This window comes from Rutidosis leptorrhynchoides, chromosome 3 (assembly GCF_046630445.1).
Source record: "Rutidosis leptorrhynchoides isolate AG116_Rl617_1_P2 chromosome 3, CSIRO_AGI_Rlap_v1, whole genome shotgun sequence".
NCBI classification, from domain to species: Eukaryota; Viridiplantae; Streptophyta; class Magnoliopsida; order Asterales; family Asteraceae; genus Rutidosis; species Rutidosis leptorrhynchoides.
In genome coordinates, this window is record NC_092335.1 from 606,105,447 (window position 1) to 606,119,589 (window position 14,143).

General features: G+C 33.0%; 1 protein-coding gene and 2 long non-coding RNA genes across 5 annotated transcripts; 2 read left to right on the forward strand and 1 right to left on the reverse strand.

The window, feature by feature from the left end:
- Positions 1–2,854: 2,854 nt before the first annotated feature.
- On the reverse strand, positions 2,855–3,250 carry LOC139902219 (uncharacterized). The gene has a single exon (XM_071884865.1). It carries the CDS (start codon positions 3,248–3,250, stop codon positions 2,855–2,857), a length of 396 nt encoding a protein of 131 aa, XP_071740966.1.
- Positions 3,251–4,766: 1,516 nt separating this feature from the next.
- LOC139898854 (uncharacterized) lies at positions 4,767–7,578 on the forward strand. The gene is made up of 5 exons (XR_011777161.1): positions 4,767–5,112; positions 5,218–5,348; positions 5,439–5,479; positions 5,587–5,660; positions 5,777–7,578. It is a non-coding gene; the product is annotated as an uncharacterized lncRNA (long non-coding RNA).
- A 1,349-nt stretch (positions 7,579–8,927) lies between these two features.
- On the forward strand, positions 8,928–12,371 carry LOC139898855 (uncharacterized). 3 transcript variants are annotated; one of them, XR_011777164.1, is made up of 6 exons: positions 8,928–9,286; positions 9,465–9,524; positions 9,623–9,841; positions 10,526–11,136; positions 11,240–11,309; positions 12,070–12,371. It is a non-coding gene; the product is annotated as an uncharacterized lncRNA (long non-coding RNA). The 3 variants fall into 3 exon arrangements; XR_011777163.1 differs by lacking the exon at positions 9,465–9,524 and having other exon boundaries at positions 10,526–10,667; positions 11,049–11,136; XR_011777162.1 differs by lacking the exon at positions 9,465–9,524.
- The last annotated feature ends 1,772 nt before the right edge of the window (positions 12,372–14,143 follow it).

The window sequence follows — 14,143 nt, forward strand, 5'->3', positions numbered from 1 at the left end:
GATTGATTCAAGATAATATTTATCGATTTATTTCTGTACATCTAACTGTGGACAACTAGTTGTACGTTACTAACGAGGACAGCTGACTTAATAAACTTAAAACATCAAAATATATTAAAAGTGTTGTAAATATATTTTGAACATACTTTGATATATATGTATATATTGTTATAGGTTCGTGAATCAACCAGTGGCCAAGTCTTACTTCCCGACGAAGTAAAAATCTGTGAAAGTGAGTTATAGTCCCACTTTTAAAATCTAATATTTTTGGGATGAGAATACATGCAGGTTTTATAAATGATTTATAAAATAGACACAAGTACGTGAAACTACATTCTATGGTTGAATTATCGAAATCGAATATGCCCCTTTTTATTAAGTCTGGTAATCTAAGAATTAGGGAACAGACACCCTAATTGATGCGAATCCTAAAGATAGATCTATTGGGCCTAACAAACCCCATCCAAAGTATCGGATGCTTTAGTACTTCAAAATTTATATCATATCCTAAGGGTGTCCCGGAATGATGGGGATATTCTTATATATGCATCTTGTTAATGTCGGTTACCAGGTGTTCACCATATGAATGAATTTTATCTCTATGTATGGGATGTATATTGAAATATGAAATCTTGTGGTCTATTATTATGATTTGATATATATAGGTTAAACCTATAACTCACCAACATTTTTGTTGACGTTTTAAGCATGTTTATTCTCAGGTTATTATTAAGAGCTTCCGCTGTTGCATACTAAAATAAGGACAAGATTTGGAGTCCATGCTTGTATGATATTATGTAAAAACTGCATTCAAGAAACTTATTTTTGATGTAATATATTCTTATTGTAAACCATTATGTAATGGTCGTGTGTAAACGGTATATTTTAGATTATCATTATTTGATAATCTACGTAATGCTTTTTAAACCTTTATAGATAAAATAAAGGTTATGGTTGTTTTAAAAATGAATGCAGTCTTTGAAAAACGTCTCATATAGAGGTCAAAACCTCGCGACGAAATCAATTAATATGGAACGTTTATAATCAATATGAACGGGACATTTCATGTATAAGGTTATTTACAGTGCGAATCATACGTTCAGATTTACCATTTTGTTGTGAAGTTCTTGGATATGAGAAGCGAATTTGAATGCCATTTTGTTTGAAGAGTTGATGGGTTTGATTATTGTCAAATTCCCCACCATGATCACATTGAAAAGCTTTAATTTCACAGTTGAATTGGGTTTTAATAAAGGCACAAAATTGTACAAAAATATTAAAGACATCAGATTTGTTGCGTAGGGGAAAAACCCAAAGTAGTGTGAATAATGGTCTAAGAAAATAACATAATATTTATAACCACTAATGCTTGGAACTGGTGAGGTCCATAAATTCGAATGAACAATTTCAAATAATGAGGAAACATTAGAAACAGAATTATTAAACGGAAGTCTGACGTGCTTGCCAAGTTGACATGCATGGCAAAGCACGGGAGATTTCGTATTATTACAAGAAATTGAACTACTAGAAACAAGGCGACGAAAAACATCAATGCTTGGATGTCCTAGACGTTGATGCCAGATGCTGGGAGTGGTGATGAGTGCATGATGAGTAGGAGTGGATGTCGGGTATGTGAGCGGGTAGAGATCTCCGGTGCTATCACATCGGAGAAGCAGGCGGTTGGTCCAGTAATCCTTCACAGAAAAACCAAACTCGTCAAATGAAACAGAAACTTTATTATCACGTGCAAATTGGAGAACATAAATAAGATTTTTAACTATATTTGGCGTAACAAGAACATTGGACAAGTGAAGGGGACGATGAATATTAGGCAAAACGTTATGGCCAGTATAGATGACAGGAATTAGATTCCCGTCACCAACAGAAACATAAGGATAAATGCAATGATTAAAAACGGTACTCAAAGTATTAATGCTAGAAGTAAGATGGGTTGACGCACCAGTATCCATCGTCCAACTCGAGTTACCATGATCCGGAAGAGTGTTGATAGTGAAGGCTTGGGGTAACAAAGTCTCCTGAGTGGGCTGTTGATGTGCTACGTGTGAGCTGTAAACAGATGGAGGTCCAGGGTGATAAATGTCATGCAAATTAACAGGTTGTGGAGGGAGCCCAAGATAAAGCCCACTGATCTGCTGTTGCTGTCCACCAAAGTTGGGTTGTGGCGAGTATTGAGGCCTAGTCTGAGGATGAGGCTGTGATAAATATTGAGGCCCACTGATGTAATTCGCTTGAGGCCCAACAGAAGCAAAACCAGGCGGGCTTATTAATTGGGAGAGTGAAGTCCTCGGCCCAAACGTTGAAGAGGCAGCAGAATTGGGCCTCGAAAGTTGCTGTTGGGCTATGAGTTGTTGTTGGGCTGCAATAATCCCTAATAGCTGAGCCTGGTTGTTCCCATTGGTTCGACTTTGGCCACTGTTGGCCACATTATGCCCAATATTGTTACGATTCAATTGATGCAGGTACCGACATTTTTCACCAAACCGGCAATGACCTCGATTGAAGTTCCGACATGGTTGAGTGGCGGTATTTTGTGGTCGATAAGTACTTGTATTTCCAGTATTTATTTAAGCAAGGAGAACAGTGGGTGCAGAGGGGGTACCTGTCGATTCTTTGTTGATACGTTTTGTACGGTTGAGTTGCATCTCTTCCAAGGTGATCATGGAACGAACGGTATTAAGGTCGGGAAACGGATCACTGTGGAGAATGATATTGTGGCGTGTGGAAATCGGTCATTGAGCCCGTTGATGGCATAAGTTACGAGCTCATCTTCTTCCATTTTTGAGCCAAGATTTTGAAGCATGACTGCTATTGAATCAATCTTGGGAAAATAAGCTTATGCGGTTTGATCTGCAATTGATAAAGACTGAAGTTCTGCTATTAGTTCCACGGTCTTGGAACGTTTATTATCTTGGAACAATTTCTTGAGAAAGTCCCATGCTTCACATGCCGTTTTTGGTTGGGTGTTAAGTAGACGTTCGAGGAGCGATTCAGATATCGTTAGAATAATCCACCCCATTACGAGAGCGTCGGCCTTTTTCCATTCCTCTGTTGGCGGATCAGAAGTAGTCGACTCAGCAAGAAAGGTGTGCACGTTAAACGCAGCACAATGCGTGATAAAAAGGGTGCTCCAATGTGTGTAATTGAGTTTAGCGAGATCGAGTTTGATGGGAATAAGATGAGTAACCGAAGTTACGGTATAGATTTTATCGTATATACCAGGTGTAGACATGATGAATATAGATGGTAATGGGTAGCCGCAGATGAAGAAGAAAGGCGATTAGGGTTAAGTTTGAAAGAGGTCGTCTGATACCATGTTAGAAACTGAAATACGCTATATTGATGGAAATGATACATTTGTTATTATTTTGAATGAATGAAACATAATACATCGGATCACATATATAGAGTCTAGATAAATGACCTAGCACATCTAAGGGTGATGAACAAGTAATGCTAAATACGGCCCATTGGGCTTACAAATAATGTCTCGTCTAACATAATCGACAATAACATAAACGACACATACATACATAGAACATTCATAAAAATAAAAATAAAAATGAAGGTAATTAAGGGGTGGTTGTATAAATTTGTACTTGTGTTCAGACATTTGTTATAGAGGATTTATAGATAAATATGTTAATTAAGTTACTATCTTTGTTATGTAAAAATTGATTAGACCGAAGTATATATAGAAATTGAGTGTATATCTGTCTAATCTAATATCTAATCTAATATCTAATATATAATCTTATAAAAGGCTAAGATAGTGATGTCATTAATAAGCTTTAATCAAGCTTAAAAAAAAATCAAAATAAAAAGCAAAAAAAATCTAGGCAAGGTGATGATGTCATTAAGGGTGATTATTTTGTAACTAAACAATTAAAATTCAAATTAGAAAATCATTTACTATCAGTTTATAAGCAAAAGAAAATCGATGGAAAAGTTTAAAAAGATTAAACCAACAATTAAAGAGTTATACTCTGTATCTATTCCAATACCGCCAATTTTCTTGAGACACACAAAATTACAAATACAGAGCATGCGCATTAGGGATGGCAATGGATCGGATATGGATCGGGTGAGGCCGTATCCATATCCATATCCATTTTTTTTTTTTTTACTTTTCATCCATCCATATCCATATCCGTCGGGTGAAGCGGGTTAATGGATAATTATCCATATCCGTTTAAATTTATTTTATTTTTAACAATTATAAGCGGTGGTTCACTATATACGATCAAAAATAGTATTTTTAATAGTTTATGCGACCGAAAGTCACATTTTACTAATGTATATAACAAATATTCAATAGATAACCTATTAAACGTGTAAAGATATCGACATGTAACTTGCTTACTTTTAGTTACATGGAATCACATTTGAACCACCAAAGTACGATAAATACATGTGATTATTTAAACAAAACAAAATATAAGAAAAAAGTTATATTTTTAGAGAAAATATAAAGAAAGATGAATATGAATATAATTAATGAAATATCACTACATAAATGATACTAATTTGAGTGATAAATTTATATATTTAGTTATTTCGGGTGAAAGCGGGTTCATCCATGGATGAAATTTTTTCATCCACATCCACATCCATATCCATATCCATTTAGATCGTCCATATCCACGAATAATCGAGTGGATCGGATGGATATCCACTAAATCTGGATCTGGATCTGGATCTGGTATCAGTTGGCATCCCTAAATTGCGCATACACCCATATCAACGAAGTTGACACAATCCCATTTTTCTCTTTAATCAAGAATTTAAATCATATTTTGAATACAGTTCATCATCTTTCTCTATTGACCTGCTCCAATCTCAGTCTCCATTTCTCTCATCTTTGTCTTCCTATAAAAATCACTTAGGTAATTAAGGGTTTTATCAGATTCATTGTTCTCGGTTGCATATGTGGGCAGAAATTAGGGTTCCACCCTTGCCACCGCCGTTGTTGCCATCGTCGCTACCCTTACTGCTATTGCCGTCGTTCCCAGCGCTTCATGGTATTAGATCCGTAACATTTGCTTGCTCTGTGTTCGATTTTTGTTGTCTTAATAGTTGGTGATTACTAGCAAGGTTAGTTCCGTTATGTTTTAGTACTTTATGTCTAATTAATTTGAATGTTTGAGTTAATTATAGGTGTTAGATTTGTTTAGAGTTTCTAAAAGGGTTTACTTGCAGGTTGCGGTTTTTAGGTAACCAAAGATGAGAGAAATGGTTTACTTGCAGATTTGTTCAGATCTTGAATTTGGGTTAGAGTTAGCTCATGAAACGATAATGGATTATATATTCTTCTGGTGAACTTTATTCATGTACGATTCAATACTTTTTTTAGGAAATTATTTTTCTAGAAATTAATATATTAGATCTTCATGTTGATGTTATTTTTGTTGATATTTCAGGTGTCAATATTCAAGATGTTGAACAAGTAGCTATTAAACTGGTATTTTATCTTAATTGTTGATTGTTTGATTACCATAGGTTATTCTTTATGTATAGACAAATGACAATGTAGTATTTTCATCAGACTTTTAATACGATTATATGCAGGTGTGATAAGTTATGTTACCAGACTTTCATCAGACTTCTATCTATAGATTTGCAGGTTAGGGAAATATTTGCAGGTAATACAGTCATTGTTATTTACATAAACAATTAATGATACCAAATATCACTTTTAACCGCTATTTCTTTTAGTAATGAAGTTTAGTTTTCATAAGTGGGTCAAAAATTTTGCTAGGTGCATGTACTTGGCATACAACTGGTATTCAAAGGAACTACAATGTATACAAAGGAACTTCTTTTGGTAGTTTTACTTTACCTGGAGGTAGCTACTTGACCTCTCATTAATTTAATGAGTTGGGAGACGTTATGCTCTATCTATATGTATATATGTAAGTGTCTTCACTTACCCTGAACTTTGAATCTCTTATGTTTATACCAAAAGAGAGTAAATATTTTGTTAGTGGTAGTAGATAATGAAAGATTACATGCTTATCAGCTTAACAATATAATACTTACACTTGTGATTGAATGCACTTCAACTTCATTAAGGTATATGGGTTTACAATTGCATTTGATTTCCTTTACCAAACTTGATAGTGCTAAAATTAATCGTTTTCACCGTAAACATATATACATTATTATGTGGTTTGTATTGAAATACAACTAGAAGTAATGCGGTTGGACCATATTACTCTCTTTTACGATTAAATGCCAAATTTTAAACGAGTTAACGATGATATGCTTTTTCATTTTTCAGATGTAGTTCATTCAGTATGTGTCATAGTTTTGAGCCAAGTTGACTGATGGCAATCAAATTGTTGTGTTGTGCATTTTTTATTGAATAGTTAACTGGCTAGCATATGGATAAAATATACTCTGATGATGTATCAGGCTTTTAGAAACATTACAAATGTATTAGCAAACAAGGCTCTACTTCATAAACGTAGTGCAAAACTATTTGTTATTTGGCATCAATTTTGATTGAATTCAAGTTTAACATAGATATATCATTACCCAGTTTGTATTTTGACTTTTTAACACTTGGTAGATAATTTTATTTCTAATGGCATGAAGTCTTTAAACAATATATTAACTTTAACTTTGACTTGAGTCTTTATTACTAAATAATGGTTTATGTTTGGTGGTGTTGTGATGTAAGAGAGCTAGAGATGTGTCTGCCATTGGGATAATTATGATTAGTGATTTCTTCTTTCTTATAATTGGTATATATGTTTGTGGTCATGTACTCATTTCAAGAGTTTATTGTGGTTAGTCTCACAGGTTGTTTATTGGCCTTATTTTTTAGGATATGCTGAATGTGGTTTGAAATTGATATGATTCTTTTTATAAGAATATTTCAAGAACTTGGAATGTATTTGAATGGGTCAGCCTGAGAACTTTTTGACCCATTTTCTTTTTAAGACCAATTTACATTGGACCCATATGATTTTGAGTTTTTGACTATCAATTTATCTATACCAACTACTCCGTATTACATATGTTTTTATTGTGTCCATGTCTTACTACCAAAAACATATAGTTTGGCCAAACTGTGTTTTGACCCATTTTCTGTTTGTAGTATTTACTTTGTTTACCTAATCCGGACCCATTAACATGTGTAATATTTAAAGTTATGTTTTGATGCTGTATATATAAATTGCAATTACAAAGATCTATTTAGTTTTTACATTGGAGGGTTGGTTAGTGGATACTTGCAACAGGTATACACAATAAGCTATGTGAGCTTTTTCCCGGTCATACATAGAGGTATGTACGATATGAAAAATATAGTGGATTTATATTTTGCACTAATGATTGAAGCGGGTGATATAACAAAATATAGATGTGAAGAGAATGAATTGTGGTTACTATGTATATATCATGTAATGTAATATATCATGTTAAGGTTTTGTATTTTGAGATTATGGGTTTTGATTGTAGTTTTTGAATGTGGTTGTTTTGAGTATTCATTAAAACATTGTTGTTTTCTATTTTGTCGAACTTGATGAATTATGCTATTTTATCTACATGTTGGTTATATAAGATCCATATTTTAGTTAAATAAAATTCATCAACTATAATATATACTTAACAAATTTTCCTTTACAATCCCGTGATTCCACGGGTCTCTTCATTAGTACGATTTTTTGATAATTCTATTACTCTATCCGTGTAGAAAGTACCATATTCAAGGGAAGTTTAATCACATACAATTTAGAAATAAACGATTGAGAGTAATATGAGAAGAGGACCACAACCATCAAATTTATTCGCTAACTGAAAGTCAATTTTAACTTTCATTTTGAACATCAAAATGAACACTAAAAAATAAACATAGATACATCGTGCTCTAAAGACACAAAATGATGCTTCTAAGTTCTATTTATTATTTCAATTTAAATTAATCGTTAAACCGCAAAATAATACCCTTATAACATGGGGGATGATTCTCACACACACTTTTTTGATCCTCACACACCAATTGAGTATTATTAGAAGAGTAAAAGGTTAAAATAGGTGTGTGAGGATAAAAAAAGTGTGTGTGAGAATCATCTCCCTTATAACATGGATTATATTCTATTTTATTATATTGTTTCTAACAAAATTTATATTGTAATAATGTATAACTAGTTATCGAACCCTCGCTTCGCGCCGGGGGTTCGATTTTCAATTTATTTTATTGTGTTTAGTTTGTAAGATTATTTCGTGGCTAACGATCATGTCGTTGAAGCGCAACTCGAGTCGAACTAAAAGGTATAACCTGTCAAAGATTTAAATGTTATTTTACATCTCTGCTTTTCGCTATGGAATTGTCGACTTTTAAAAATTTAACGCAAAATCAACGTGTATGAAAAGTTTCTCAAATATTTATCGTTTTTTAAAAAGCGTTCGTTTTGCCTATAGTTAGTGACATTGTGTTCCTAAAATTATTTCGAGCTTAACGATGTTGTCGGAAAAATTTAACTCGTTGCGAGCGAGAAGATATGACCCGTTGAATATTTGGGTGGAGTTTAGTTAAGATTTTTTATGAAAATAGTTATTTGACACTTTACCCCCTATTTGAGGGGTCGATTTTATTTTTTGAACAAAGTTGAAGGGCTTTATTTAGGAAAAGGAAGGAAAAAGTAAAAAAAAAAAAGTTAAAAGAACAAAAAGTTCTTATTACTAATCATCATTTTTATCTAATAGTTAATATAGTAATATAATATAATAGTTTAAAGTAACAATTTATATATATATAAATTGTGGTAAATGATGTCAAGATGTGATTGATCCTACACCCTTAAAATCACTATTAACGCAAATAGTACTGTAGCATTTTTATTTTTTTATTTACTTTTTTTTTTCCCTTACGTATACAACCCACGAGCCTTTTTACCCTCAACTTCTGGAACCTACCTCCCTAATCCCTTTCTATTTCTTCACCTCCATTTTCAGCTTACCTTCCCTCACCACCACTAACACCATCTACGACGAACACCAACACAAAGCAACCTAAGCCCCTTTTCCTTCAATGTTTCTTCTATTTCTCTTTCTACCGACGATTTGAAGATTACAGGTTTTTAACCGAACGAGTTTCTAACCTTTATTGTTGGTGATAAATAGAACCCACCGAATGAAAAAAAATTAGGGTTTGCTTGATTGTATCACTGTGATGGATTTGAAGTCCAGATGTGGTGTTGATGAATGGTAATTTAGCGAAATAGGGTTTGTTGTTACGCCCTGCTCCTCTTCGCTGATTCTGGTATGATATATATATTTTTTGTGTTATTTAATACCTTTAGATGTTGATTTTTGTTCAATTAAGGGTTTAAATCAGATTTAATGGATGATTGACTTGAAAACTTAATTTGTAAGAAATCAGATTTATGGATGCTGGGGCTAAAAAACTAATTTTGGTTATGGGTTTGCATTTGGTGTAGTTCATGACATTCAAGAGTATTTTAGGAACATCAACAGTTTGTCTAATGAAGCTTGATGATGTAATTATTTTAATGAAAATGAAATGAATTGGTTATGTCTAATTGGTTAAATTTTATGACTTATGACACAAATATTATGATGTGTTTATATGTTGCAGAGGAATCTGAAACTGATAGCGAGGAGTCTGACGTTAGTGGTTCTGACGAGGATGATACTTCTTGGATTTCATGGTTTTGCAATTTGAGAGGAAATGAGTTTTTCTGTGAAGTTGATGATGAGTATATTCAAGATGATTTTAACTTATGTGGATTAAGCAGTCAAGTTCCTTACTTTGATTAAGCACTTGATCTTATTCTTGATGTGGAGTCATCCCATGGTAAGTTATGCACTTTGAGGTGATAATATTAGTTCTTAACTTTGCATTGTGTGGTGACTTTATGTTAATCTAGGCCACGTGGTGATAAGTAGTTGTCCAATGACCTTAATTTGGGCCATGTAGCATCAGGTTTCATTACTTTTTCTAATAGTTGTATTGAATATACATTCACAAATTAAAAAGGTTGGTGCATCTGCACGTTTACATCAAAACACCTAATATGTATAAATGATGACTGTAAATAATTATTTTTTTACATCTGCCCATTGTCTTTTGGGTTAGCTTTACCACATATACTACAAGTTAATGACTATATTTGTTACATATCAGAATTTCTTTTGTGTGTTTCGGTCAGTTTTGCCACCTGTTTGTTTTCTTTGAATGTGCATACATATGTGATTTTGTTTTTTTAGTTGAACATTTACATGTGCCAATAAATGTCATTCTATTATTAAATAGTTATAAGCTGAACTATTTGTTGACCATAGTGAAAGTATACAAATGCAGTTCATTTTGTTGTACCTAATTTTTACATGTTGTAAGTTCTATATGAAACTTTGTGCATGTTGTTTGTGTCCAGATCTTTTGTTTTTTTCAGCCTAACTATTAGTTTCTACATGTGTTTCATTTTGGTCAATCTCCACATTGCTGTTTACATGTGCTAATTGTGTTCTAATGTTGTAGTGTCCAGATCTTTTTTTTTTTCCGGCTTAACTGCAATAGGAGGCGTATTATACAACAACGAAATCGTACTCGAGAAGCCATTGATGTTGAAAATTATGTTGTTTGTACTTCGTCAACTATCGTTCTCGAATAACTTTTGAGGGTATGGTTTGATTTTACTTTTCCTTTGTTTATATATTTTGTTTGGTATTTTCGTATTGGGTACTGTTTTTGAAAGTCCCTTTTGGGCATCTTTTATGCAGCTAATGGTCCTCCATTACTTTAATATATGTGATTGTGTATCCCTGTTAGTTTGCATTGTGTGTTAAGTTTTGTGATAATGATATGATACTTTAGAGGACATTCTGATGAGGTGCTAAAACTAGCATAATGATGAATAATCTATTATTACTTCCATCATTTTATTAATGTTAAAATTACAGTATTTTATTATACTTTTAAGTTATTTTTTGTTTACGTTGTACATGTGTTTCTGATCTATATCTTTGTAATTGCTACAATGATTTATTTTGCTGCGAGGAAGGCTTGAGGAATACTACGCGTGAACGTTGGGTCTAAAAGATTCCCATTGCAATAATCATATACAAACTTTGTTGTTGTTTTTGTCTAAGGTATAGTTATGGTCTATGCAAAGGTTTGTAGTCTCAAGAAGCCTTGATTTATTAAAGTTTTTCTGCCCAACTCATCAATGCAAATGATCATTTTGTCATGCAGGTGCAAAAATTATGCTTCCAATAGATGCTTCTTAAAATAAAAAGGCATGACAGTTCTCATCATCTGAAAGGTTGGTTTATTGTTTTTAGACAACTATCTAGATTGAGATAAAGTTGCTATTAAATTGAGATGGTAACAAATCTGGATACATATCTCAATCTAACTGACAGATAAAATGGTGATTTTTGGATGATAACACCAATCTATTATCCCGTTACCTAATTGAATAGTTGAGGTTGATGTTATTGACTAGGATGTAGTTTGATTTTCTCTTTTTGCAGAGACACTATAGCGGTAGTCAATAAAAAGGATAAGTTTTTAGTCTTTATGTTGGAGCTTAATTCAACACGCGTAAGCCTCAATAACCATCCAACCACTAGCCCCCATTATTTATTAGAGCAAATAAAATGAGAAAATGCTATACTTATACATGTTCTTCTATGATGTTTCAACGCAAAGGAAAAATAACTAACTCAATACAACAAACTTTGAATCACCTCTTATCTTTTGACTCAGTTAACTCATATCATTCCATGTCCATAGGTTTCAGTTTGTGGTTTCTATTCTAATAAAGATGTCAGTATTTTGTTTTATTTTGTTTTGCGAGTCCGTAGTAAACAGTAGTGTGTCTGGTAGGAGAAGCTGAATATTCAGAGCTTACACTTCGTTACTATGGTCTTTTTGGATTTAAGATTGACGAAGATTGTTATTGAGAATCATGGATGAATTTATTAGCTAGAACTGGAGCCTAATATTTGGAGTTTTAACCATAATCCTTTTTTGTTTACTCTTTTTCATTTTGTGACTTTTTTTTTGGACAATATTTGCAGCTATGGATGTGCGTTCAGGTGCCCTATTTTCTTACTATCTATACCAATCATTTTCCAGCATAAATTAAGGTTGTTTGTCGCTTGCGAGTCCTCCATCTGCCTTGATTAATGAAGGTATACTTTTATAATTGTAACTCCTTATTATAAATGTATTCATTATATAATTTGGGTATTATATTTTGAATTTTGAACTAATCAAATGAAGGAATAATGAATGAAAAATATAGAATTGATAATTGTTGGTTTTCAAAGAAGTTTTATTTGGGTTCATAATTAAATTGTTTTGAAATTTTCAGCAAATGTACTCCACGAAACAGTAAATGCTATTATGTTGATTCTTATATTGTTTTTGTTGCATCATACTGCTTTAATATATGAGTTACTTTCCTGAATATTTTGGTTCTAGGAGCAAGATAATGAGTTTATGTTATTTTTACATTTCAATAACATAAAAATGGTTGATGTATTGACGGGGCAACTTTTAAGTTGCAGCTATGCTCAATCATGTTCTAATCTGAACTTTTCACTCCTATAAAAGGCGTAATAGCTGTGCTTATTGATTGAAATCCCCATTCTCGATTAGGCAGTCGGTTGACATTGTCAATTAGCTTTTCTTTTATTTAAGAAAAGGGTTGTCATGATGAATAAGTGGGAACGAAGTTGAGCTTCGAGAAATTATAACTTTGTATTTTGGTGGGGTAACCAATAGGTTGCAGCCATAGCGAGCTACTTTATCTTGCTTAACTTTTAACAAAGATCTTACCACTATGTTGCCGAATTATTGAGAGTTCATATTGTTTTTATAAAAATGTGGCTCCCATGATGATTAACTGGGAACTCAGTTGAGCTGTGAGAAATAATGAATCCTCTATAATCTTTATAAAAAGGGGGCTACGATGATGAAAAAGTGGGAACTGAGTTGAGCTGTAAGAAATAATGGCGTCCTATCTTGGCGGGGCAACCCATAGGTTGCAGCCATGGCGACCACTTTCTGTTGCTTAACTTTTTAAAAACATATGAGCCTCGTTTATCTTATTGATATCTTTTTCCAATCTTTATTGCTTTTACTGTACTGACGTTAATTGTACAAGGAGAACAATTGATTATCTTGATTGAAAGGTATTTACTACGTATTTAAATCTGGTAATTTGTTTCTTTTCTTTATGTAATCATAGTTGTTGACTATTGTTGCATTATGTTAACGCGTCCCGTACGTCGAGTTAACCAAGTTTGTAAATTTTAGTGGTATATGTTTTGGTTAATTTCATGACCCGTCCCAATTCATTTGGACGAATACATTACATTTGGTTACATCGCGAGGTACTTGACCTCTACATGATACATTTTACAAACATTGCATTCGTTTTTAAAAGACAAACTTTCATCACATCGAAAGTTGACAACATGCATACCATTTCATAATATATCCAACTATAAATGACTTAATAATATTCTTGATGAACTCAACGACTTGAATGCAACGTCTTTTGAAATATGCCATGAATGACTCCAAGTAATATCTCTATAATGAGCAAATACACAGCGGAAGATTTCTTTCATACCTGAGAATAAACATGTTTTCAAGTGTCAACCAAAAAGTTGGTGAGTTCATTAGTTTATCATAATCAATCATTTCTATAATTTTAATAGACTACAAGATTTTCATTTTCATTTCTCATAAATATACGTCCCATGCATAGAGACAAAAATCATTCATATGGATGGAACACCTGGTAACCGATATTAACAAGATGCATATAAGAATATTCCCTATCATTCCGGGACATCCATCGGACATATAGATGCACAAACCGGATAAAAAACCGGATTCGGACAAAAAAAAAACCGGATTTTTTTGTCCGGATTTTTCGGAACCGGTTCCGGATCCGGTTCCGGTTCTCGGCGTCGGATTTTTTTCGGATTTTTTTCGGATTTTTTTCCGGAACCGGTTCTTTTTCGGATCTCGATCGGATTTTTTCGGATTTTTCTTAGACTAGGATTCGATTTTGCGAATTATATTTTTACCGGTTCTATTTTTTTTAACGTTTGACAACAATAATATAATGAAGTTTGA

Coding starts and splice junctions, on each gene's coding strand:
- LOC139902219 (XM_071884865.1), bottom strand. CDS start 3,250: ATGTCTACACCTGGTATATACGATAAAATCTATACCGTAACTTCGGTT.